The following is a 26,812-nucleotide window of genomic DNA, read 5'->3' on the forward strand; positions in this document are numbered from 1 at the left end:
TCTGAATCTGTGCAGACATATGGTGTCAATGCCTCTTTTACTCAGGCGCAGATAGAAAGGCTTACTAACTCAGCCATGACACCGACAGACTGGATGTCTCTTGTGAAGGCCTGCCTGTCCATGGGACAATACCTTGATTGGAAGTCCTTATATACAGAATTTGCTCAACAGCAGGCTCGAGAAAATGCAGCTCAAGGTCAGGCTGCATGGAGCCTTGATATGTTAATGGGGCAGGGCCAATGGCTGAACAATCAGACAGCATATCCACCACAAGTATATGCACAGATAAATGCTATGGCAGTGAAAGCATGGAAGGCCTTACCAAATAAAGGGGAAGTATCAGGTAATCTGACAAAGATTGTCCAAGGGTCTACAGAGCCTTTCTCAGATTTTGTAGCCAGAATGATGGAGGCTGCAGGCAGAATATTTGGGGATCCTGATACCGCTATGCCCCTGATACAACAGCTCATATTTGAGCAGTGTACTAGAGAGTGCCGACAAGCAATAACTCCATGGAAGTCTAAAGGTTTGACAGCCTGGATGAAGGCATGCAGGGAATTGGGCGGTCCTCTCTCTAATACTGGCTTAGCAGCTGCAGTGGTACAGGGGATAGTGCAGCATTCTAAAAGCAAAACCAAAGCTCCTGGAGCTTGCTTTTCCTGTGGTAGGCAAGGACATTTGAAACGTCAGTGTCCTGATAAAGGAAAAGGGGCCACGACACGTCCTCCTGGGCTATGTCCTAGATGCAGGAAAGGTAATCATTGGGCAAATGAATGCAGGTCAGTGAAAGATATCAATGGACAACCTCTTGGACAGATAAATACTTATCCTGTTTCAAAAAACGGGATGCAGGGCCCCAGGCCTCAGGGCCCTCGAATATATGGGGCCATGGAAGATCAGAGCAGTCCAGAGAGCAACTTGCCCAATATGAAACCCCGAGGAGGGCCACAGCGGGCTCTGCAGGGTTGGACCTCCACTGCACCGCCAGAGTCGTATTAACACCACAAATGGGAGTGCAGCTTATCCCTACAGATTTTAAGGGGCCTCTTCCTTCGGGATCAGTAGGATTATTAATTGGTAGATCATCATCAGCCCTGAAAAGATTAGTCATTCATCCAGGAGTTATCGATCCTGACTATGAAGGAGAGGTAAAAATTTTAGTCTCCTCCCCTAGGGGAGTTTCGGCAATATCTCCAGGAGACCGAATTGCACAACTTCTCATTTTGCCCAGCCTGCATGATATGTTTCCTTCTAGAGACCAAAAAAGAGGAAATCGAGGATTTGGATCCACAGGAGTAGATTCTGTGTTCCTTAGCCTCGATATGGATCAACGCCCTTTAGTGGAGCTTCAGGTAAATGGCAAGGCAATCTTAGGATTGCTGGATACTGGAGCGGACCGCAGCATTGTGGCCTTAAAGGATTGGCCTAAAGGCTGGCCTGTTCAATCATCCTCACAAACATTGCAAGGGTTAGGTTATGCCAAGACCCCGGACATGAGTGCAAGAGAGCTCCCTTGGAAAGATCACGAAGGACATGGAGGCCGTTTTCAGCCTTATGTGTTGGAACTGCCTGTCAGCCTTTGGGGAAGAGATCTTTTGAAAGACATGAATTATCGCCTTACTAATGAAGGGTATTCCTTGCCTTCTCAAAGGATGATGCAGGACATGGGGTGGTATCCCTCTAAGGGCTTAGGAAAACATCTGCAAGGGAGAACACAGCCAATAGAAAATGTCCCAAGGAATGATAGAAAGGGCCTGGGTTTTTCCTAGGGGCCACTGAGGAAGGCATTCCCATAATCTGGAAGACAGAGGATCCAGTGTGGGTTCCTCAGTGGCCATTATCCTCTGAAAAGTTACAAGCTGCCACACAATTAGTTCAAGAGCAACTCTCTTTGGGGCATATTAAACCATCAGTATCACCTTGGAATACGCCTATTTTTGTAATTAAAAAGAGGTCTGGAAAGTGGAGATTATTACATGATCTGCGTGCTATTAATCAACAAATGCAGATCATGGGCCCCGTGCAAAGGGGATTGCCATTGTTATCGGCATTGCCTGCTTCTTGGCCTATAATAGTTATTGATATAAAGGATTGCTTTTTTTCTATTCCATTATGTGCCCAAGATAGTGAACTTTTTGCCTTTACTGTTCCATCCTGTAATCATGAAGAACCAGATCAGCGGTATGAATGGGTGGTTCTGCCCCAAGGGATGGCAAATAGTCCAACTATGTGTCAGTTATTTGTAGGAAAAGCCATTGAACCATTGAGAAGAGAGTTTCCAAAAATGAGGTGCATTCATTATATGGATGACATTTTGTTGGCTGCTGCGAATGAAAAGGTACTAGAATTGGCTTTTGGAAAATTAATTTTATTATTAGAGAGTAAAAGATTGTATATTGCCCCAGAGAAAGTACAGAGAGATCAGGTAGTGAATTATCTTGGAGCCAGGATACATAATATGAAAGTTGTACCACAAAAGGTTGAAATTAGGAAAGATCATTTAACAACTTTAAATGACTTTCAAAAATTATTGGGAGATATTAATTGGATACGAGGTTATGTAAATTTGCCAAATTATGAATTAAAGCCCCTATATAATATTTTAATTGGTGATTCTGCTTTGGACTCCCCCCGCCAATTAACTCCAGAAGCTAGATTGGCCCTTATTAAAGTTGAGGAAAAGTTGCAGGGTGCCTTTTTACAGATACAAAGAAGGGCAATTAATTATGTTGTGTATTTTGGCCACATATCAGCAACCCTCTGGGGTGTTATGGCAGGAAGGTTCATTATTATGGATTTATTCACATGTTTCTCCAAGCAAAGCCATTGAGCATTATCCAACAGCTGTTGCCACTTTGGCCATGCATGGTATTCAACAATGTGTGCAATTTTTTGGAGTTGTACCAGGAAGCTTAATTATTCCCTATTCCATTCAACAAGTTAAAGTATTATGTGCCACAATAGATGATTGGGCAATATTAAAATGTAGTTATGATGGTGATATTGATAATCATTATCCCAAACATCCCCTTTTGTCCTTTTTTAAGGAACATCCTGTTGTTTTTCCAAAGATTACAGCTAGTGCTCCCCTTAAGGGGGCATCTAACATATTTACAGATGGATCAAAAACTGGCTGTGGAGCCTATATGGTAGAGGGTCAGAAACCAGTTTTATGTCAGTTTCAAATCACTTCTCCTCAAATCGTTGAATTGAAAATAGTGATAGAGGTCTTTAAACAACGTAATTTCCCCTTTAATTTGCTTTCAGATTCGCATTATGTGGTTAATGCAGTTAAAGTTTTGGAATTGGCTGGTCCCATTAAAAATACCAGTACAGTGTGTAATTTATTGAAACAACTACAAATGTTGATTTGGCAGAGACAACATCATTTTTATGTCTGCCATATTAGGGCTCATACAAATTTACCTGGTCCGTTGAGTGCTGGGAATGCCGTAGCAGATGCTTGGACCAGAATGGAATGTATATTTTTAAATTCTGCCGTTGATCAAGCTGTTCAATTTCATAAAGATTTCCATGTTAATGCTAAGACATTACAGCAAAAATTTCATTTGACTCGAGCTGATGCCAGACAAGTAGTTCTTAATTGTCCTCAATGTGTTATTTTTCACCACCCCCCAGGTGTGGGAGTCAATCCCAGAGGACTTTTACCTTTGAAAATCTGGCAAATGGATGTGACTCATCTTGCTGAGTTTGGAACATTGAGATATGTTCATGTTTCGGTGGATACTTGCTCTGGCATTATTCATGCAACTCCTTTGAGTGGAGAAAAGGCACGCCATGTCATAAATCATTGTTTAGAGGCCTGGGCTGCGTGGGGGAAGCCACAGCAGCTTAAAACTGATAATGGCCCAGCATATACAGCTCAGCAATTTATGAGCTTCTGTAAACAGATGGATGTATATCTTAAACATGGATTGCCCTATAATCCCCAAGGGCAAGGCATTGTAGAACGTGCACATCGCACCCTTAAAGAAAGTCTGCAAAAACAGAAAGGGGGAATTGGCTATGGCCGCACCCCAAAAGAAAGATTATCCCTTGCCTTATTTACTTTAAATTTTTTGCAACTAGATGTGGACGGCCGCTCGGCAGCGGAGCGTCATGCCACCTGGAAGCCTGTAGCTCAAGGCCTTGTTAAATGGAAGGATGTGCTTACAGGCCTATGGTGTGGCCCGGATCCAGTGTTGGCCTGGTCCCGAGGCTCTGTTTGCGTTTTTCCGCAGGACCGTGAAGATCCGGTGTGGGTACCAGAACGTTTGGTCCGCCGGTGCAACGTTGCTGATTCTCCTGCTTCTGCTGCCTCTGGTGAATCCTGTGATGACGGAATTGCGATGGGGGATCCTATCAGCATTCCTGATGCCAATGCCCATAAGGCATGATGCTCAAGTATTTATATTAATGTATAATCAAACAGCTGCCACAATAACAAGTAGATACCCTTTGGCAGTTGGCTCAATTGGGACGTGAATGGAAAATGACAGACCTTTGCATTATAATAATATGTCCAGAGATGCCAATTTATCTATACAATTATCTCAGTGATTGCTAGGAAATTGGTCAAGGAGGTTTGATTCCCTCATGCAGGAGTTTCGTGTGTCCATCACCATGGTGAATTCGACCAGAATGGATCTATCATTGGCAGATGGCTTGATCCTGCAAGCAGTTCAACATCTGAAAGAGTATGCGGGGATAGGAGTGTTAGCAGTTGCCCTAGTGGGTGTCTGTCTGCTCTGCTTGTTTTGTCTCTGTCGTATGGCTAGATCTCAAAGACAAGGGAGAGCCTTGGTGGTGCATGCCTTTCAAGCCATTGAGGCTGGTGTCTCACCTCAAGCTTGGCTGATGGCTTTGAAGCAGTAACTCTCTATAACCCCTTATATTCAGGATTGGACAGCCCTTGTACCCCTGGAGATTTGTGATCTCATTGCACATGGGATGGGTGTCCTACCTGTTTGTGTAGACCTCAGCTCTTGCACCTGGTGGGTTTGACCCATTGCACCCAGTAGAGTGAGTGTTCTAGTCTTAGCTGCTTGCTTTCGATCGTGAGCTCCTACGGAATGGAGCCTGCTTGATCAAGCAATGCTTGCTTTTGCAGTAAATAAAAAAAGGGGGAGATGTGGAAAGCTTCTGCTGCGCCCTAAAGATGGTGCCTACTGCCTTAGCCCTCTTGGGGGAAGAAGTCCTTATTTGGTGAGGAGGTTGCACTTTGCCGGTAGCCTGATCTCTCGTCATGAGTGTGAACCTATGGTGGAGCAAAACGTAGTATGGGCTGATGGGCAGTCCACTGGAGGCTACTTAAGCTGCACTCACGGGAGGCACGGGGGCACACCCCTTGATCTTGTAACTGAAAGGCAATTCCTGAGTAAAACTGTCTCTGGAAGGAACTGGTGTGCTAGTCTTTCTTCCCTGCTGGTCAGGGTGGTCGGCGCGGCACAGCACGCCTTTAATCCCAGCACTTGGGAGGCAGAGGCAGGTGGATTTCTGAGTTCGAGGCCAGCCTGGTCTACAGAGTGAGTTCCAGGACAGCCAGGGCTACACAGAGAAACCCTGTCTCAAAAAACCAAAAAAAAAAAAAAAAGTAAAAAGTCAGAGCTCTAGAAATAAAGCAGATTTTATAGTCATAAAAATTTTGCTACATTTTGGCCTGAGATACATAAAATCAATAACCTATTTGCTACAAAATAACTTGAGGTAGAAATATCATATATATATATATGATATTTCTACCTCAAGTTATTATATATATATACATATATATATATGATATTTCTACCTCAAGTTATATATGTATATATATATATACATATCAAGATATACATATGTTATATATGTATATATATATATATCCAATATAATGTACATTATATTGATAAACTGTGTGTGCTGTCAGAATTCACTAACCCAACTCAGAAAGTGAGGCTGCCTCCCACTGCAATTTCAGTCCCAAATGTTTGTCTCAAAGTGTCTCTTAAGGCCCCTTTTGGCAGATGGAGCTAGTTCCCCACCACCGTGATAGGATAAACCAACTGAAGAGGAAAAATAGTGCCCTTGAAATCAGCTTGAAGGTAAGCAATTCCAAACAGTCATTACTATTGTTTATTCTATCAAAGTGCATACAGTGAGGAGAATTCAGAAGTTCAGGCACAGAAAGTTCACCCACAGAAAGTTGATCCGGAGCGGAAGGGACATTCTCAGGCAGAAATTCCAGCAACTGCTCCAACTTTCCCAGTCCACTTCTGCAGGATATTCTTAGCATCTGGTTTGGTATCTCTCTGCTATTTGTTCTCTTACTTGGTAGCCTGAGGGAATGTTCTGCTCTGTTCTGCCGAAAGACCCCACTGGGAACTCCACTGCCTTAAAGGACCTTCCAGTTTCTAATGGATGTTTTGTGCACTTGGCTGGATGTTTTGCTTTCTATCATCTGCCATTTGCTTTTTAGTCTTCTTTTTTTTTTTTTAATACTGGGTTTATTTCACATGTATACTTTTGTTTCCACATCTGACCACTATTACTAGGTGCTATCATAACATTCCATACATACTTAAAACCAAGTAAAGGCTGGAGTTCCATCCTTGAAAACTAAACAGGCATTTCAGACCACACATTCTTGGCAATTGAACGTGAAAACATTTATCAAACGCAGTAGGGAAAGTTCTCACCTTGCATTATAAAAAGGACAGCCAGATATCAACTATTACAGAAATGAAGTTAAGACGACTATTCCAAACTGTTTAAACCGTTTTCTTAAAGGCTTCCTCCATTTCCAGAGATCTTGAATCGCCTGGTCAGTCATCTGGAAACAATTCTTCACAAGATTAATGAACTTGGCTTCCACCTTGGGAGAACCACCTTTTTCTATACTTGCTTGTCTTCTACAGAACTAGGTCCTTTTGGTGTTTGAGTTTCTTCCTGTTTTTTTTTTTTTTTTTTTTTTTAAGGACTTTTGACCCTTTGATCTTGATGTTGCTGTTTTCAAGTCCTTTCTATTTTGGTTTGATTTTTGTGTATTTTTGGCTGGAGTATCTCGTACACATTTCTTAAATGGAACCTTTTCTTCAGTTTCCCCTTCATCAAAATCGTCATTGTCATCATCTTCTTCATCAAGTTTTACTTTTTTTCTGTGGATCCTTGTTACCATGTCCAGGACCAGATACATTTCCAGACCTGCCTAAGAGTTTTACATCCTCCTCATCTTCATCTTCTGACTCTGCATCTTCCTCTACAGCTACTAGGTGCTGTCCACTAATGTGCACAGGCCCTGAAGCACACTTCAACCTTAAAGACCACATGTGGTGTAATTTTGAAGCCCCCGAGGGAAACTGTTGGTTGTACAGACATTTTCAAAGTTGCCAATGTTACTTTAATTGGACTGCCTTCATAGTTCATTGCTTCTGCCCCTACAATGTGCAATTCATCTTTTGCCCCTGCCCCAGTGGTAACTGGTGCTCATTTTCATCATTATCCACTTTAAAGTGATAGTCTTTATCAGCCTTTAGTTAACGACCGAAAAGGTAGTCCTGAGGCCTAAGAGGGCTCATGTCCATGCCTATTGAGTCTTCCATGAGGTGGAGGCCCATACTTCAGTGTGGGAGAAAACAGGTGGAAAACAACTGCCCGCTGTTCCACAGAACAGACACAAAGGACAGAATCATGCCCACTTTTTAGTCTTTTGTTTGTCTTGCTGTATACTTAGCAGTTTGCTTTCTGCTGCTGTGATAAAATTCATGAAAAATAGCAACCTGGCAAGAAAAGGGTTACAACCCATCACTAAGGAAAGACAAGACAAGACTAAGATGACAACTTCGATAGGGAAAAAAAATCATCCTTTATTTCTTACACCCGATCTGTAGTTTGTCGTCACAATCCCCTGAGTATTGTAATTTTCCTTTAACATCTACAATAGTAGAGCTCAACCTGTGAGTCACAATACCCTTGGGGATCAATGACCCTTTCACAGGGCCACCTAAGACCACCAGAAAACACATCTATAATTCATAACAATGACAAAATTCATTATAAAGTAGCAACAAAAATAATTTTATCATTGGGGTCCTGAAGGTCACAGCATTACAAAGGTTGAGACCCACTGCTCTATACTAAATGTATGGATTTAAATATAACCATCAGAGTGCTCTAAACTTACTTTTATCTGACTTTGAGGTATACTCTTTAGCAAGTTCCTTTGTTTGAACAACTCCTTTTTGCATTTTTTTCAACGAGTCTGAAGGTGATGCCTTCTCAAGGCTTTTGTCTGGGGCTGCTTTTTTCTGAAGGTCAGTTTCATCAAGTGCAATATTCTTAGCAGGCAGGGTTTTACTTAGCACTTTGAATATATTATACTATTTTCTTAGTCTACCAAGATTCTATGTGCTTTAGGCATGCAAAATATTCTTCATGTGAACTGCTTTTCTCTTGATTTCAAGATCTTTTTTCCTTTACCTTCATTTCATTGTATAACCAGGTAACTCTGAAAAACACCTTTTATATCTTTCTACAGGTTGAAAAGGGTTTTTTGTTTGCTTTTTATTTTTTTGCCTTTACCCCTTCAAATAAAACTTGTAACCCATTTTTTCTATGCCCAAATCAACAGCTATGATGTACACTCCCTTTCTGTTGTGTCCTAAATCCTGTTTTCATTCCTCCTGACTGTCCATTTTTTTCATTTCCATTTAATTATTTATGTGTGGGCACCAGTAGAGGTGAGAAGAAAACTTCAAGGAGTTGTCTTGGCTTTTCTGCTGGTGTCATAAAACACTACCCAAAACTAACTTGGCGAGGAAAAGATTTGGCTCATCCATCACAATCACAGTCGCTGAGGGAAGTCGGGGCAGGAACTCATGTAGGGACAGAGACAGAAACAGAGGGCTGCATGAGACAGCTTTCCAGGTTCATATCCAGCCACCTTCCCTGTGCCTCCCTGCAGGTCCACCTGCAGAAGTGTCACCATCTACAATGGGCTGGGTCCTCCCACATGGACCACAAATCACGAAGACTCCAGACTTGTTTTAGGTCAATCCAATGGAGACACTTTCATAACTGAGGTCCCTCTTTCCAGTTGGCCCTAGTTTGTGTCGAGCTGATACACCAAATCCCTACAAGAACAGTTGGCTCTCTGCTTGTACCATGTGTCTGGCTCAGGTCATCAATCCCAGCAGCCAATGCTTTACACTTGAGTCTTTTCACTGAACCCCTGGTTTTTTTCATTTTCAAGCATTAGGGGCTTTTTTATTGCTGTGTTATTAGTTAATAAGATTTTTCACAATTTTGTTGTTGCTGATCTCCTACCACCATTTTATGCTTCATAGTATTTATAAACTCCGAGATAAAATAAAATAATTACTTCAATCTATTAAATCGCTCTAATTTCAAAATTACTTCCTTGAGGTTTAGTTTTTCAAAAGGGGTGCTCTGTATTTTTCCAACTGACAGTTAAATTTTCTCCTTTCTTCAGGATTGTCTAGTAGTACCTTGACTTGTATCTTGCTATTTTTCTAATTGTCTCTGGTCCTTACGGTTAAAGTCTACTGCCTGCTCACTGAAGCTGTGCTGAGTCTAGCCTCTGTAGCCTGACTTTGGAAATGGCATTCCACGGTAAGCCTCCTCAGGTCTCCTGTTAAGGTCCTTAAACTTATGATCACTGGAGCTGCAGAAGTACTCTAAACCCAGAACTACCATGGCTGGATGTGGCATTCAGAGGGAACAGAATCACGACTGCTAAGGGCTGAAGCATATCTGTTGCTATAGGTTACTCTGAGCCAATGACCATTACAGGTGGTCACCATGTCACTGTCACCACAGGAGAGTGGACGTGGGGATCTGTGCAAACCCAGTACTGGATTCTGAAACCATTTACTGTACTTTCTTCCCTTTCCCCCACAGAGACTGTATCTTCATGCTCTGCTGGTTGAGATATGGACAAGTATAACCTAAGTAATGTACAACTTTCTTTTCTATCATACTCAACTTACAATGATGCTGCAACTAGGCCTGCTTGATACAAGTCAAGGTATTTTCACATATAATGAATTATTTAAGTGGGTGTTCATGCTGGGAGACAGAAGCTAGAGAGTCCAATTCCCTAATTCAATTCAGGCACTTGGATGGCTTTGAATATGAGCTCAGAAAAGCTTAAAACTCTTCTAAATTCATTCTCCTTAAAATGTTTCAGTTGGAATGTGATTTTTAAATATATCAGGATAAATTCATTTTTATTTGAAAAGAGTCAACTACAAACCTCAATGAAACCAACACAACCAACCATTCTATGACTCCAGGAATTAACAAGAGACCTATAACAAAGTATGACTTTTTCTTCATGAAAACCTCTAAATTTAAACCAAGAACATGATTCTTTGGTGGTCCTGCCAACTCAGGACAGCTCCTAGTCCACACGTTTAAACCAGGATAAAGGAAGACATTGTAAATAAGATTTGTGTGCCGAGAATGATATACCAGGAGTGTGTGCCAGGAGGCTCAGGTGGAAGGATGTCAGTTACTTGAAGGCCAGCCTAGGCTACATACAGAAAACTTTCTGGAAAAGACCCCAAACAAAACAAACAAAAACCAACCAAACAACAACAAAAACCCACCCCAAGAAAAATATTTTAAAAGCTTATTCTCATTTTCACAAAAGAACTCAGCTGATTTGGTATACTACTGACTAACTCTATGCTCTCAACAATAAGCAGCTCACTAGCCTGAAACAGTTGGCCGCTCTGCAAAATACAAATAAGTGTGATATTTCTGTGATGTGAAAAGCCAAGAAGAAGTTGATAATCACATCATAAAATATCCTAGGTTTACCAGACATACAGAGCAGAAAATTCTCCAGCTAATTATATCCATACTTGGTTGTCAAAGTCTCTGCATACACACAAAGTAGAAGCAATAAAACCAACTAAAACTCAAAAACCACAGTAAAACACGCTATATAATTTACTGAGACTGGAATTTTGAGAAATTCAATTTGGATGTCCATAGTGAAACACCACTTTACGTTGACTAGTGATGACTGAAACTTCACATAATACAAGATACAAAACTGTGTAGTCACTTTGAAATTTGAAGGCTTGAAAAAATTATCCTAAAACCTAATTGTGGTAATGACTACACAATAAAAAAGGGGAGTCTTTGGTATATATATTTACAATGGATAAGTTTTATAACATGAAAATTACAACTCAATGGGACTGTAAAAATGTTTGAAGTCATGTTAGATAAAACACCGATGTTTTCCATATGTATGTGCATGAATATGTAGAGAATGAGGGGACAAGAGAACAATCACATGAACACCAATGACAATGGAGACAGCAAACAGCAGTGAAAATTAAAACCTGTCAGTCTAAATCAATATAAAGAAGCTCTATCAACTCACCTTCAAATCGTATCAAAAAATTTAACATTATTTAAAAAGGTCAAAAATATCATGCAACAAGGTCCCTTTAATTAATTATACCTATCTTCTTTAATAAAGACCATATACATCCTCAATAAGAAAATGAATGTAATTTTAATAGTTCCTTCAAGAACGTAACTTGGTTGTTAACACCAATACAATACACTCACACTATGGTCTACTGATTTGAGTAGGAAGTTACCTATAAACCCTATAGTATGCAGGTGGTACAAGCCTTCCAATTCTGACAAGGCGATGGTGAAAAATCATTTTTGAAGCAATGAGTTTTTGGTTTCATTTTGACTTTGAGGTTAAATGTAATTATATAGATATTCAGAATATAATGTTACTTGTTTACTTCATAATATACTATTGTTCTGAAACAAATTTTGTCAGTGAGATAGTAATATCTGAAAAAAAAACAGGCATACATGCTGCATTTTTAAATCATTACAATCATTTAAATTCTGAGTATATCTTTATATTTACAATTCAAATAGCTACTTTTAAAGGCCATTTTACATGGTCAATCAAGAACATAATTAAGTACATCTTAATGGCATTTCTACTGATGGAAGTAGAAATGGTTTATCCACGGCATTTGTTTTCCCCATAGAAAAATGTTACTATTGGGAGATGATAGCTTTTCAAATTTAGCTTACAAAAAAAACTTACCAGTAGTAGATAAAGACACAATTTTTACTCACTTGGAGTAATCAATCACAAAATGATTGCTTACTTTCAACATGATTGATTGACATTTTTCAATCTGTCTTTAATCCTGACAGCCTTTTATTTATCTTTTCATGTATTTGTTATGTATTACTAATCCCCAATGGTACCATCACAGAAATAACCAAAATCAAATAATGGGACAAAGATTGACAAAGTGTTTCACATCCTTGAATTATATACCAAGTCAGAAGTGGGGGTTGGAAAGTGTCGCAAAGGAAACTGCAGGACTAAGTATATTCTTGTAATAAAACCAGCAATATCAACAGAGTTATGATCTCACTTCCAATTTCTTCCCCTCAAGAACAATTTGAATCTCTTTGGCATCCAAAGTCTCATAGGTCAGCAATGCTTCTGCCAGGTTCTTATGTTCTTTCGCATGTGTTTTTAAGATATGTTTTGCTCGTTCATATGACTCCTGAAAGAGAAAAAAAAATAAGTCACACAACAAAGTGTAGAGATGCAAAAACCATAGGTAAGAAAATATAAAACTAAAGTGACTTAAAGATATCTGATGCATTTAAAAGTTTTGTTTAAAATGTAAACTATTTGTACATAATATAAATAGTATATGCAATGTATTGCAACAGAAGAATTCAGAAAATGTTTCACAAGAGCCTTTGCCTTTCCAAGATGTTCATTCTGTCGGTTTTAACTACTAAAGCGTTTCTTTCTTTACCCCTTAAAGCAGTTAATTAAAGCCTAGCTGTGTCCTTGGAAGTCTGCTTTCCTGACGTTCTTACTCTCATCCTAGACGCTATCCCTGTTCCCACACCATTTCCCCATCATCAGTAGCCTACCTCTTGCAGAAAACACTACTCCCAAGCAGTAAACCATTTGAATACTGACACCAAAGCTTCCTCATGCTATCTAATTAATACTGATTACATTCCTCACTCAATAGGTACTGTGTCTCAGCGAGATCTTTTCTTCATTCCAAGAGCTACCTAAAGGGATGAGCAACTTTAATATCTAAGAATATGTAAGCAAGCTTTCTAGTAAGCTCCAGACCAACATACCCATTTCTAACTTAAATCTTCATTATGGTGTCCAAATTCAATAACTTCTTATTAGAAAAAAAACTATCTACCTACACCAACAGTTTACATCCTAGTTTGGTCTCCATGTTCTTCAGTTAATAGCATAAACAATATAATTACCAGAGACAGAAATCTGAAAAACAGTTCCAGCTGCTCTCTTACCTTTCATAACTGATACCTGTTTTAAGTTTACATTTATTTTTGAAGATGATTTCAAATGTACCATGAAGCCAAAGGTGACCCTAAACTTTGAAACCTCCTGCCTCTACCTTCCAAATGCTAAGATTACAAACATGTGCTCACAGGCCTAATTTCTGTGGTGCTGGGAATTGAACCCAGTGCTTCATACATACTAGGCAATCACTAGCAACTGAACCATATTCCAAATCTTCATCAGTATCTCTTGAGTACACTCAGTTTATCTGCACCAGTTGCATTTTGCAGGGTGAGATTTAAAAGCCTTAGTTATCATCATTTGTTTTGTTTGCAGTGTTGGAGATTAAACCCCAAGGCATTTCATAAGCTAAACAAACACGTTCTATTAATGAACTATACCTCCCTTATTATCGTTTTTAAAAATATTTAGGCACATTTTGTATTAAAAAAAAATTTAAAAAACCAAGCTCAGAAAAACATTACCTGTAGAATAATTCTTATTTCTTGTTCAATGGCCGATTGAGTTTCGGGACTTAGCTTTCCTGTATCACTGTAGGTCATAACTCCAAGCTAATACCAAAAGGGATAAAGTAATTGAACAAATTGCTATCAAGAAATGGAACACAGTAAGTACCAGCCTATATATAAACAAATATTATGTGTGGCAGTGTGAGACAAAAAAATGCAGCATACAATGTTGAGCACAGTGGAGTATCATTCTTTGGAAACCATAAAGACAAACCAAAGTAGAAAATACGTATAGCATAAAAAAGTTTAAGTCCTTTAAGTGCCTTCTCAGAAAACCATTGGAGCTCTCCCAAATATAACAATTTAGTTCATGTGCCCCATGGACTGCAATGATAAAGTAGGAATGTGAAATACTGAAAATGTAAAATAGAAAGTTTAGAAAGATGAGCTAAATAGTTTATTTTATACTTTCTTAGTTCATGATGTTTGAGCAGATAAAAAACTATTACTAGTCAAAGCAGTGCTTAGAATAAGTCATAAACAAATTAGAAATCAGACAAGGAAAGAAATGTTATCAACTCATAGATCTATCAAAGAACCACATGATAAATTCAACTACCTTTTCACTCATTCCAAATTTGGTAACCATCCTCTTAGCAATTTTTGTTGCATTATCAAAATCACTAGAAGCACCTAGATTAAAAAAATAAACATAATTTGAAAATATCTTTAAAAGAATGAACATAAATTTGAAGACAATACTCTTATCAAAAACCAACCAGTTGTAATATGATCAGTTCCAAATATGAGTTCCTCTGCCACTCGTCCTCCCATACTAACATCCATCTGTGCAAGCAGCTGGGCTCTCGTTTCATTCCACCTGTCATTCTCAGGCAACAGTGATACCTATACAATTCAATAATAACCGAAAGGCATTCAGACACACTTCTGAAAGAGTTACATTCATAAACGAAGTTATTTAACTTTTTTCCCAGACAGTATTCAGTATGATAATGCAGAAAGCCAAAAGACATAATCTGCAAGTAACTCAATGACAAAACCAACATGAAAAGCAAAGAAAATCCTCTATATAAAAGTGCATATGACAAACAATAGGTGCACAATGCTGCAAGAGGACATTTTCCTAGCTGCACAAAAATATATAAGACTCAAGGCTGAAACGTGTGCTAACAAATATCTTGGAACAACTATGAAACCAGCCACTATGACATATAATGTCTTTATGTGTAGTAACTTACTCAGATATTTAAAATTTATAGTCAATAGTGACTCTTCCTTTACATTTCAGTATAAATATGTAACACCTGAAACACATTTTGAAACTACTTTGACAGCAAATTATAGCAAATGGATCTTATTTCAGTGTTGTTCAGGAAATCAAAGGGGACAAAAATCATTAGGAATTTGCAATCTCTTATATATGCTTCTAGAAAGCTGTATTTGAAAGTGAATTTTAAAACAAGAAAATGAGGTATATTAGACAAGGTGGCTCAAATATGTGTTCTCAGGATTTGTGAAGGCAAGGCAGGAGGATTTCAAGTTCTAGGCTTCATGAGAGTTCTAGGCTAATCTGAGCTACAAAATGAGAAACCCTGTCTCAAAGAAAACAAGTAAACAAAAACAAACAGTACATGGTTCAGTGGTGAGAGCTTGATTCATATGCATGAGTCTCTGAGTTCCAAGCACATTAATAAGAGGAGGGGTCAGGAAGGGTTATAAGAAACTTACACGTCCAAGTGTTGGCCCTCGAGGCATGATTGTAGCTTTATTGACCGGCATTGCATCCTTTGTGTAATATGCAATAACAGCATGACCAGATTCATGATAGGCTGTTATAGTTTTGTGTTTGTTATCAATTTCCACACTTCTTCTTTCTGGTCCTAAGAAAAGCAACATATAGGATCGTATACTTTAATTGCTGTGTATGGTAGCCTATAATCACAGCACTCCAGAGGCAAGAGAATGATAAGTCTCAGGTTAGCCCATGAGTCTCTGTGGTAAGAAGAAAGCAAACAGACAAACCACACACACACATACACATACACATACACATATACATACACATACACATACACATACACACACACACACACACACACAGAGAGGGGAGGGGGAGGGAGAGGGAGAGAGAAAGAGGGAGAGAAGGAAAGAAAGAGCAGGTGAGCACTCCTTATGGAGGATGGAGGCATGGTGGTTAGAAGGCTGAGGCAGGGCAGGATGACTAGCAGGAGTTCCCAGCCAGCCTGAGATATAGTGGAAGTGAGGGCCAGCTGACCAGCTTGGATTACAGAATCAAAGTCAGTCTCAGAAACAAAAAGGTATGGCACAGTAAAAACAAAGAAAAAGAAGTACTGTAGAAGGAGATGATGAAGGAAGAAATACCCATTAGAATTTTATCCTTGGAAAACTCGAGTTCCTTCATGGTAATCATTTCTTTTCCATTGGCTGCTGCCTTTAATGCAGCTTGGTTCACAAGATTCTCCACCTCTGCTCCAAAAAAAACCCAACCGTCCCTCGAGCTATGGTTTCTGGATCAACAGCTATAGGAGAAATAGAACATAATAAATCTCCATCACTAAACACAAGCTCCTCCCATTCAACTCACAGTCTGAAGGGAGAAAGAACATGACTACTCTGCATTACAACAGGTATCTTAAAACAAAACTGAACTTAACAAAACTTAAACAACAAAATATGGTATTTAAGTTGTTATTAATTGCTATTAATTAGGAATAATTAACATTATTATTAATAATAATAAATTATTTCAATAATAAAACTTTCAGAAAAGTTTTAAGTTTTACTAGCTCTCTGGAAAAAAAAAAAAAGGCAGTTACTGAAATGGAATTAGAAACTTGAAATATAGCTAATGCTGAGCCTGGGGAGATGGCCCAGCAGTTTAGAGTACCAACTGCTCTAGCAGAGGACCCAGGTTCAGTTCTCAGCATCCACAGGGCAGCTCCTCTTCTGGCCTCTATTGGTACTGCACACATATGGTATAAATGAATGCATGCAGATAAAACAGTTATACACATAAAAGATAAAAATAAACATATCTTAGATTTGCTCTACATTGTATCGAGCCTGGCCACAAATGAAAAAGCAAGCCAAATTCTTTTCTCTAAAATTTCACCTTGAAATACCATGGTCTCTCCTTGTGATGGGAGATATCCTTGAAAATCCTGCAGCTTATACTACTGATCCTTGTCTTCAAGCATTCCATATTTCTATATATTTATACAGAAATTCTCTCTATATATATCTATTCATATTTTGCTTTCTTTCTAAATGAGGCCTATTTTTTGTATTTTATATTTTGATTTAAAATCTATACTCACATCTTCATATATACATGCATTTAACACACAATTATATATATATATATATATATATATATATATATATATATATATATATGCATGCGCACATGTCTATAAACCCCAAATCAAATCTATACACACATCTTCATATGTACATGCATTTAACACACACAATTACATTATATATATATATATATATATATATATATATATATGCATGCGCATATGTCTATAAACCCCAAACCATATTTCCTTTGGAATCAGGATACAAGAATAAAATAATATCCTGAATATATATACAAACTGAAGAACACACATATAAATGAGTATAGAGAGGAGCAAAAACCTAACTGGTCTGAGATTTAAGGGACCATAAAGGTCCAAACAGGATCAAGCAGAATGGTTAGATATATTTCCATTTTCCTGAAATAACAATGTTTGAATTGAGAAATTGGACTCACATTTATCAAACTTTATTTTATTGAGATGCCATTTCAAAATTTCAGTCCGACCCTTCACATCTGGCCTTGGAACTGTAACTTGCATATGAAAATGACCAGGATGTGTTAAGGCACTGGGAGAAAAATAAAAGAATATATATAAATTAATAAGCCGAAGATGCTAGCACACATTCAACATGTGATGGAAAAACAATGACAAGCAAAGAAAGAATCCTGAATATAAATGTTCAGACAGTTCCCTCAGAAGCTCGGAAGCCGTAAGTCAAGGCTCACAGGAACTGCACACCCATAGCCACAGAACTCAAGAAGCTAAGGAAGGAGTCCCAGGAATCTGTAGTGTAACCTGGTGTGAAATAATAATGAACAGAAGGGAGGAGAAACAGTTCACATGGACATTATGTGTGCCACTAAGGTCTTCTCCCTTCCTATTTAGAGCCCCTCAGATCATTCGTTCCCTATGTTCCTCCCTATTGCAGCTGCAGCTCCTCCCCAGTGGTCCCTTTTTACTTTCCTAGCTTGTGTAGCTATTCTAGGTTAGGTACTTACATCTGAAGACGTGGAACTGGATACATGGTTTCTATATCAGTCTATCATAGAAAAAAATTTTTGACCAATGATATATAAGTTTTTTAGACAGGGTTTCTATATAGTCCCAATAGTTCCTGAACTCAATATATAGCCCAGGCTGATCTCAAACTCAGAGATCTGCCTGTCTCTTCCTCCAAATGCTGGGATTAAAGGGGTGTGGCAAGACACCCAGCATATTTTAACTGTCTACCTAAACATATCTATAATATATGTAAGTCTGTGTGTGTGTCTGTCTGTCTGTCTGTCTGTCTCCCTTCTGGGTTGGTGTGTGTGTGTGTGTGTGTGTGTGTCTGTCTGTCTGTCTGTCTGTCTCCCTTCTGGGTTGGTGATACTTCCCCAAAGAACCATAGAGCATTTAACAAAAAAAACTCAACACCAGGCATGAGTTTGTTGGTCAGTGCTGTCCAAGAGACTCTCAAAACATTATAAAACTGCTATTGTCCTTGCCTTCCCCACCAGAGGTGGAAAATAACTCTGTATGGAAGAAGGCACATGCCCTTCAGACACAGGACCTAGAGACCTCTGAGCTGGAACTGACTGGAATAACTCTTCCCTGAAGACTAGCTTTCATAATATTAGAAGGCACCATGCAAGCTTCCAAAGAGAGAAGCAACCAACAGTCCTACCCAAGTATGACACCTATGAAGCATGATATTAACCAGCATTGCACGCTAACCCTAAGAGTTCAGTAGAGGCATGCACACCTCAGTGGTAACCAACAGCTCTTTAATTGAACTTAAAACCCACTAGACAAAGAGAGAAATCATCTCTGGTACTGAAAACCTAGCCAGCTACCCAGAAATATTAAGGGATCTTAGAGGAAAGCTTGTAACTGCTATTTTGCTAAACCAGCACAATCCCTAATTACATTCTAAATATTTGTCCTTATACCCACTGATAACGGTAGTCTTCACCCCTCATCGAGGAAACTTCTCTCTGCAACTGACATCGACTACTATAGAAAAAGAAAACTACACCTAATCAAAATGCAGAGTTGTAGAGACCAGTCCCAACTGATAGATCAAGAACATAACTCCTACACCTATGGCTCTGGAATCATTTTGGAAGACTGTAATAGCCAAAGAATCAGGGAGCTTGTTGTAAAACTGTATCTCCTAGAAATGTCAGAAGTGACACTCATCATGTTTCACTAAGGTGGCTGCCTAAGTATGACCTCAAAAAGGGTGATGCTATGTTATGCAAATGTGGATGGGGGAAATCTCATGAAGTCTGACCCCTAGACAAAGAACTACAGGTAAGTGAAACTGCTGAGAACAGGAACAAGTCTCAACCAGGGAAGAACATCCCAAACAATCAGCCCTAAAAAATACACACATACAAGTAACACTATACAGACTGAACAAGTTGTACTTATGTATTTAAGAACACACACACACACACACACACACACACACACTAAAAAAAAAAAAAAGACAATGGATTTAGAAAGGAGCCTAGTTGGGGGTTACATGGGATGACTTGAAGGAAGGGAAGAGAAGGGGGAAAAATGATGTAATTATAATCTCAAAAAATAAAACAATTATTTTTAAAAAGACACACCCTTATTAATTGATATCTAGAGTACTGGATTGTTATATCAGAAAAAGATAAACTACTAATCACACAAAAATAGCTCATATAAGTTTTTTTAACTTAAACTTATTTTTGTTTTTAAATATGGAAAAGGTACAGGTATGTGCACTTTAGAGCAGGTGCCTACAGTGGCCAAAGTAAAGTGTTCCATCCCCGAAGGCTGGAGAGCCCAAGGAAAGGAAACTGAACTCAGATCCATGGCAAGGACAGCATGCTCCTTAACCACTGGGCCATCTCTAGCCTCACTCCCAAGACAAACCTTTAATATTATAAATTTTCATTTTAAAATGCTTTCCATTTAAATGTGATACATGTTTTCAGTATTATTGAGCAGTAATTCTAACAGTTCTAAATTCAAAGTAAATAATCGATCTGGGTTTAATATATTAGGTTTTTCAAATATCATTTGATATAATTTTAGAATTATTTTCTTCCTTAAAAATTCTACATCCACTGGTAACTAGGTCACATTCTCCAAGCCTGTAGCAGTCACTATCTGTCTCTGAATTTGCATATTTTTAATATTCTCTATAAACAGAACTACACAAGTTAATTTGTGGTAGGCTTCTCTTAGTACAATGTTATAGCACATATTCTTTACAAAATTTTTTCTTTTCATACTTACTTATCTAACGCCTCTGGAAAATTTGTGTCACCTATAATGATTACTCCTTCATTGGGTTTGAAACTAGAAAGAAAAAAAAAGTACCATTTCACTGAAAACTGAAGTACGGCTTACATGTAACAATACCTATATACAAAATGTAACAATACCTATATACAAAACTGCTCACTGCTAACCTTAGCTGATAATAAACCAATAGTCACATAAATCACAAACCAACTGTTATTTAGGAAAGCAAACCGACACCAAAAGCCCAGGCTCCTCTTTAAATTTTGAAAAATTAATTTTAACTTTATCAATTCTAGTTATGTTGGACAAGACCTTTATTTAGTCAAAATGTCTCACACTGACATTAAGATAGTTTATTTGTGGGGCAGAAATCTCGCGGGCGGGGAAAGGAGGGAGTCCGGCGACAGAGTCTCAGGGCGGTCTGGCACCAGGGCTTCCCGCGCCGCCAGCCCCACATTCACGCAGCTGTCGGTGGGCGGGCCGGCGGCTGCATCGGCAAGGTTCCAGGGTTCTAAAAGCTGGGAATCAGGCGGAGAGACCATGGACACGTGGAGTCTGGTTTTCTAAAGCTTTTATTGTTTATGACATGGTGAATAGATGCAGGTGTTGTGTGCTTCTTCCCCCCCAAAGGCCAGGGGAGACCAGTCTTATAGGGAAGAGAGAAAGGGGAGGGAATAACTTAATTAGCTACGCCCCTGGCCTTTTGATAATTCATTAATATTTAAATCTCTGGAGGTAGAGACTTGTTAATCATGCCCTCTACCTGTCCTACGTGACTGAAAATAACAGGTTAAATGGAGTTACCTCCAAGGCCCAACATCCCACCCTCTTTTCTTTCATAAAAGGAGGGGCAACTCTGTTAATGAGAGATGTGGACCATGTGGAAGTAGTCTGGAGTCCCAGAGCGCGGGGAGATAATATGCCGTCCCTGACAGGCAATGTCCTGTTGGGTCTCCTGGCTATCTCAAACCCAGTGCTCTATCAAGGGGGCCTAGGAACAGGGCTAAACATCCTACCGTCCCTAAAAGGGTCTCCGGGGTTTAAAACCCGTTCAACCAGGCTATGTCCAAACCATGTCTCCACGGCCCAACATCTCACTGTTTTTAGTGAAAATTTTGGATGAGGTGGTCAAAATAAAACACTATGTAGGCCAGAGGGTGTAGCATAACCAAGTCAAGGGTAATGGGAATTGAGGGTAGGGTTTGGAAGGCAGGGAATCATTGAAACAATTAAATACAGATTGTATAGTTTGAGGGTAATGACATTTGATTAATCTAAATAGACATTATGTTTTCCTCACTAACATGTAACTTTAGCTATGTGACTTTGGCAAAAGAGTTTATTTGTAGTTGGAAGGTCTGGATCTGTCTTCTGTAGTGAGCATCTCTGGGTTCTGGCATGCATCTCTGGAGCCTGGTGTGGGTCTCTGGATCTCAGCATGTTCTGGGTTCTTCAGTCAGATGAGATGACTGGAAGAAGGCAGCTTGGCAGGTTCCAGGAGGTGGCGCTGTCTCTGGATCTCAGCGTGTCTCTGGAGTCTGCAGTCAGATGAGGTGGCTGGGAGAAAGCAGCTTGGCATCTCAGGCAGGTTCCAGAGGATGGCTGGACTCTGTTGGATCTGTGGGTATACCTGTAGGATAATCACAGCAGGGAAGGAGCATCTCCAGCAGGGAGATGTCTGTAGGCTGGATATGGAGCATTAAATTGCTTGGGAACAAGCACCTTATGGCCTGTCGTTAAGATCCTGGAAAAGCAAAGGTGTTTGAGGAAAGTTTAGTCTTAGAAGGTATCTTGGATAGCTGAGGGAGAAAAACAATGTTAATTTTGTATCTGAGATTGGCAGCAACAGTTTGCCTGTAAAAGAAATTAGTTGTTAATTAAGACTCAAGAAATGGTGATCAGCACGTTGACTTAACTGTGGAAGGAAATTAGATAGCTTTTAAACCTTGAAGAAATTATAAAGGTTGAAAAATAATGTTGGACATCTATCACAAGTATTAGAGAGAAAAGGCAGCATTAAAATAGAAAAAATAACAAATTTTTGGTTGAAAAAACACAAGCATTGTTGTTCTAGGTGTTCCTGTTAGGAAGAAAAGGAAACGTTTAAAATTTTTGTTGAAAAACAGGAACGTTTGTTGCAGGTCCTCCTGTTGGGGAGGAGCAGTAATGGCGGGTTTAGAAGCAGTGGGGGGAGGGGCCTAGTTCTGCCATGTGGCGTCTGGGTGCTCTGGCAGAGAGGTTCTGCATTCCCGCTTTTCTTTTTCTTAACTGGTAAATTTTAAATGTAGATAAAAGTAAAGGCCAACTTTGAAAAAAGTTTAAGGCAAGCAAGAAGTATTGGGGAGGGCTAAGAGTCAGAAAGAGTGAGAGTCTGTGTCTATGGGAAAGACACGTGGAAGGGGGATTGGAGTCAGCAGCTTTGAAAGAAACTGGCAGGCAGCACAGGGGACAAAGGGTGCAGGCAGGATTTTAGATCCGCTGCTTCAGGCAAGCTGGCTGAGCTAAGTAGCTTTAGTCAGCTGCAAATGATTGAGGGTGAGGGGCAGCATAGGCTGGCTAAGGAACACTGGGCTGGGTAGCAAGCAGGGTTCCGCCCTGTTGCTTCAGGCAAGCAGGCTAAGCCAAATAGCTGTAGCCTGTCGCATATGACGGGGGAGTAGGAAAAGAAGCTACCTGGCAGGGCACTAGGGGCTAGAGTTTGGAGTTGGTGATTTTGAGAGAGAGAGAGAGAAAGAGAGAGAGAGAGAAAGAGAGAATGGTCTCAGCCGCGAGAAGGAGTCTCTCAGCCAAGGGAGTCTTAGAAAGAGGGTTACAGCAGGTATTGTGGCTTGAAGGACAGCTATTAGCTGTGAAGGAACCCCCTCTGTGGAGCTGGGGGGATGGGAAGAGTGGGGGGCTAAGAAGCCGCCGCCATCTTGTCCTTGAGCTGGAGAACACGTGGGGAGAGAGACCTAGTTCTTTTGTATTAGGCAGGGGTTAGGCTATAGCTAAGAATCAGAGAGAGAAAGAGGGGGTAGGGTGGACAGAGAGAGATGTTACTCACGGTTTTTGCAGACACCAGCGGGGGGCGCTTGTGGAGCTGGCTCTGTGCATGTTGTCCACCACCTGTGGGAAACAATGTAACCCCGTGCATGGGTGTACGAGTGTGGATCTCTGTCGCTGGTCTGCACCGTCCTTTGTCAGAGATAGGGCTATTGTAGAGGAGCAGGGGCTAAGCAGGCACTCACAGTGCGCAAGGCAGACTGTGGTAGGAGTCTCTCGGTGGGAAATCTCCGTTTTGGGCCCAAGCCTCGGCGATGGGTGGGCGCAGCAAAACAGGAGAATGTGGGGGTCGTATGGGCAGCAGATCCATACGCCGAGATTGGCCTCCATCTGGGGTCTTGGAACTCCGGCAGAATGGAGGCGGGGAGCGCGCGGGGCGCGCTGAGAGAGGACCAAGAGACTTTACATCTCGCAGGAAGTATATTTGCTTAGCAGATTTAGCCAGGATTTTTCTTGTAGACGCATGGGTGGTCGTGCTCCACGTTGGTTGCGCCATCTGTGGGGCAGAAATCTCGCGGGCGGGGAAAGGAGGGAGTCCGGCGACAGAGTCTCAGGGCGGTCTGGCACCAGGGCTTCCTGCGCCGCCAGCCCCACATTCACGCAGCTGTCGGTGGGCGGGCCGGCGGCTGCATCGGCAAGGTTCCAGGGTTCTAAAAGCTGGGAATCAGGCGGAGAGACCATGGACACGTGGAGTCTGGTTTTCTAAAGCTTTTATTGTTTATGACATGGTGAATGGATGCAGGTGTTGTGTGCTTCTTCCCCCCCCCCCAAAGGCCAGGGGAGACCAGTCTTATAGGGAAGAGAGAAAGGGGAGGGAATAACTTAATTAGCTACGCCCCTGGCCTTTTGATAATTCATTAATATTTAAATCTCTGGAGGTAGAGACTTGTTAATCATGCCCTCTACCTGTCCTACGTGACTGAAAATAACAGGTTAAATGGAGTTACCTCCAAGGCCCAACATTTATTCAAGGCAACATTTCTTCCTTTTCAGTCATCAACTATATAGAAATGAGTGTATTATTCCTTATGTGTGTTGGGAGGGGAGTATATGAGTCAGTGCTGGGGACCTAATTCAGGTCCTCATATATATTAGTGGCAGAAGGTTCACCATTGAGTTATAGCTATTACTCCATATCTTTCTTTAAATAGACCAGTTTGAACCTGAGTCAGTTTTCCACTTATAAGTACAATGAATGAATAAATGAATGAGAGGACCTGATACATCAATTAGTAAGAGAAACAACATTGAAAGAAAAATCTGGCTTCTTACATCTGACGGTTATCTAAGCATATATAACATTTAATATCTATACAACTTTACCAAATCTTTCATGAGAAGAATCTGCATAAAACCAAGTTTGTAAATATCAAATAATGGAAGGTACCTGTTACTCTAAATTGCCATTAAAATAGTATAAATGCTAATTTTCAAAATACTTCATCACATTTAACAAAGACTCAATTAACCATCCATTTCAGCAAGAAGTTGATTGAGAGTCTGCCTTGAATATGGATGCATTGGAGATTCAATTCTCTTCCCACCAACAGAATCTAATTCATCAATGAATATAACACAAGGAGCATTTGCTTTTCCTAAGAAAACAAAAAATATTCAAATAACTTGAAAGAAATCAACACCTTCTGAACATAAAAATATTAAAATCTGTAAGACTATCAAAGAGTTACAAGAACTGGTTTTCCACTCTTCCTATTTGTACAAATGTAATATAATCAGAATTGAAGCTAATAAATATTAATTATATGCTACAGAATTTATAAATAAAATGAAAAACCAAAAAACTCCAGGGTTTTTCAATATCAACAGTCCCTAACTTCTTCCAGCACATCACCAGGCCTTATGACTGTTTAGCCTATTTTAGAAAAGGATGCAGGGCCTGTAAGATAGCTCAGTATACAATAAGCTTGAGTTCAATTCCTGAACCCCAAAAAAAGGTAGAAGAGAATTGACTGCACATATTTCACACGTACAAAGTAAAATTGTTTAAATAAAGCATACAGTTCCATTAAGTTACCTGATACTAAAGTCAATTATCAAGGAAAGGGTAAATAAAACATAACTGTTGCTCTAACATAGAGTCTAAAATATACAGCAAACATACTAAAAAGATTTCTGATCCTGCTGGCTCCTACACCCACAAACATCTCATCGAATTTCGATCCAGAAGCATAACGAAAAGGAACATCAGCTTCTCCTGCCACAGCTCGGGCAAGAAGTGTCTTCCCTGTTCCTGGTGGCCCAACTAAAAGAATTCCTAGAAGAAAAAGAGACAAGAATGAGTCATCACTTTTTAAATGCCTCAATAAGAACCTCTAACACAAATATTAATTGCTATAACAGAAATGACAGTAATGTTCAATATTGCCAAACATGGAAAGAAAAAAAAAAAACAAAGTTTCTGATGATGTTTCATTTTTTTCTCTACACCTAATTTTTAAATACCATTTAAATATTATTTACAGCAAAGAGAGATTGCATACACTTTTAATCCCAGCACTAAGGAGGAAGAAGAAACCACTATCTGTGAGTTCAGAGTCAACCTGGTTTATACAGTTAGTTTCAGGCCAGCTAGGGGGAACAGAGTGAGAATCTATCCCAAACAAACTGTGGGGTGTGTGTGTGTGTGTGTGTGTGTGTGTGTGTGTGTGTGTGTATAAAATTCACACATCAACAAGCAAGACAAGAAAAGAGTACTAAGACAAAGGAATACAGATTCATTTGTAACATAAAATTCACACTAAAAAATAAGCAACCAAATATAAATGGAAGAATCTTGATAAATTGCTTCCATAAAAGACTAAAAAATATTTTCTAGAGACATGGTATAAACTAAAAAACAAAACAAGAAAAGCCAATATTAAACAAATAATACTAATTTGGGCTGAGTTAGATAAGATTAATGTGGCATCTTTACTTGTAGATGACACATAGTTGATATCTATAGCTTTCATATGTTCAAGGGAGAAATGAAATGCACATGAATACACATAGGCAAACACAAAAAGTATTTGACAAAATGTCAAATACTGTTGAGTTTATTTTGATAATACACAGATGTTAATTGCTATTATTCCAAGGTCTCCCAAATATTTAACTTTTCATAACAGTAAGGTTTTCCTATAGTAAGTTGGAAAAGAGTAATCTCTGATTTGTACATAACTTTTATGATTTATATTAAAAAGCAATAGATCTGTAGTGATGTTGCATTTTAACATTTTAAAAAAGTATAGCCAAGCCAAAAAGCAGCATGAAGGTCACGCTAGTATTACCATGCTTTAGTGATACCTAACTGGCTTAAGTTGCTTCTCAATATTGACTTAATA

At 39.5% G+C, this 26,812-nt stretch overlaps 1 protein-coding gene and 2 pseudogenes across 2 annotated transcripts; 1 reads left to right on the top strand and 2 right to left on the bottom strand.

Annotated features, from left to right (window-relative positions):
- Window positions 1-1,322: 1,322 nt before the first annotated feature.
- On the top strand, window positions 1,323-1,769 carry LOC143439537 (endogenous retrovirus group K member 7 Pro protein-like). Its single transcript, XM_076925904.1, has one exon. The coding sequence runs from the start codon at window positions 1,323-1,325 to the stop codon at window positions 1,767-1,769; it is 447 nt and encodes a 148-aa protein (XP_076782019.1).
- Window positions 1,770-6,709: 4,940 nt separating this feature from the next.
- LOC143439538 (nucleophosmin pseudogene) lies at window positions 6,710-7,577 on the bottom strand (annotated as a pseudogene).
- Window positions 7,578-12,157: 4,580 nt separating this feature from the next.
- LOC143439539 (ATP-dependent zinc metalloprotease YME1L1-like) lies at window positions 12,158-26,440 on the bottom strand (annotated as a pseudogene). Its single transcript, XR_013107730.1, has 11 exons — window positions 26,404-26,440; window positions 25,591-25,743; window positions 24,916-25,063; window positions 20,418-20,480; window positions 17,612-17,724; window positions 16,213-16,370; window positions 15,559-15,710; window positions 14,589-14,715; window positions 14,429-14,502; window positions 13,825-13,911; window positions 12,158-12,563 (listed from the first exon to the last, which is right to left on the bottom strand). The product of XR_013107730.1 is annotated as an ATP-dependent zinc metalloprotease YME1L1-like (transcript).
- Between the last annotated feature and the right edge of the window lie 372 nt (window positions 26,441-26,812).

The sequence above is a fragment of the Arvicanthis niloticus genome, chromosome 27 (genome assembly GCF_011762505.2).
Source record: "Arvicanthis niloticus isolate mArvNil1 chromosome 27, mArvNil1.pat.X, whole genome shotgun sequence".
Classification (NCBI taxonomy): Eukaryota; Metazoa; Chordata; class Mammalia; order Rodentia; family Muridae; genus Arvicanthis; species Arvicanthis niloticus.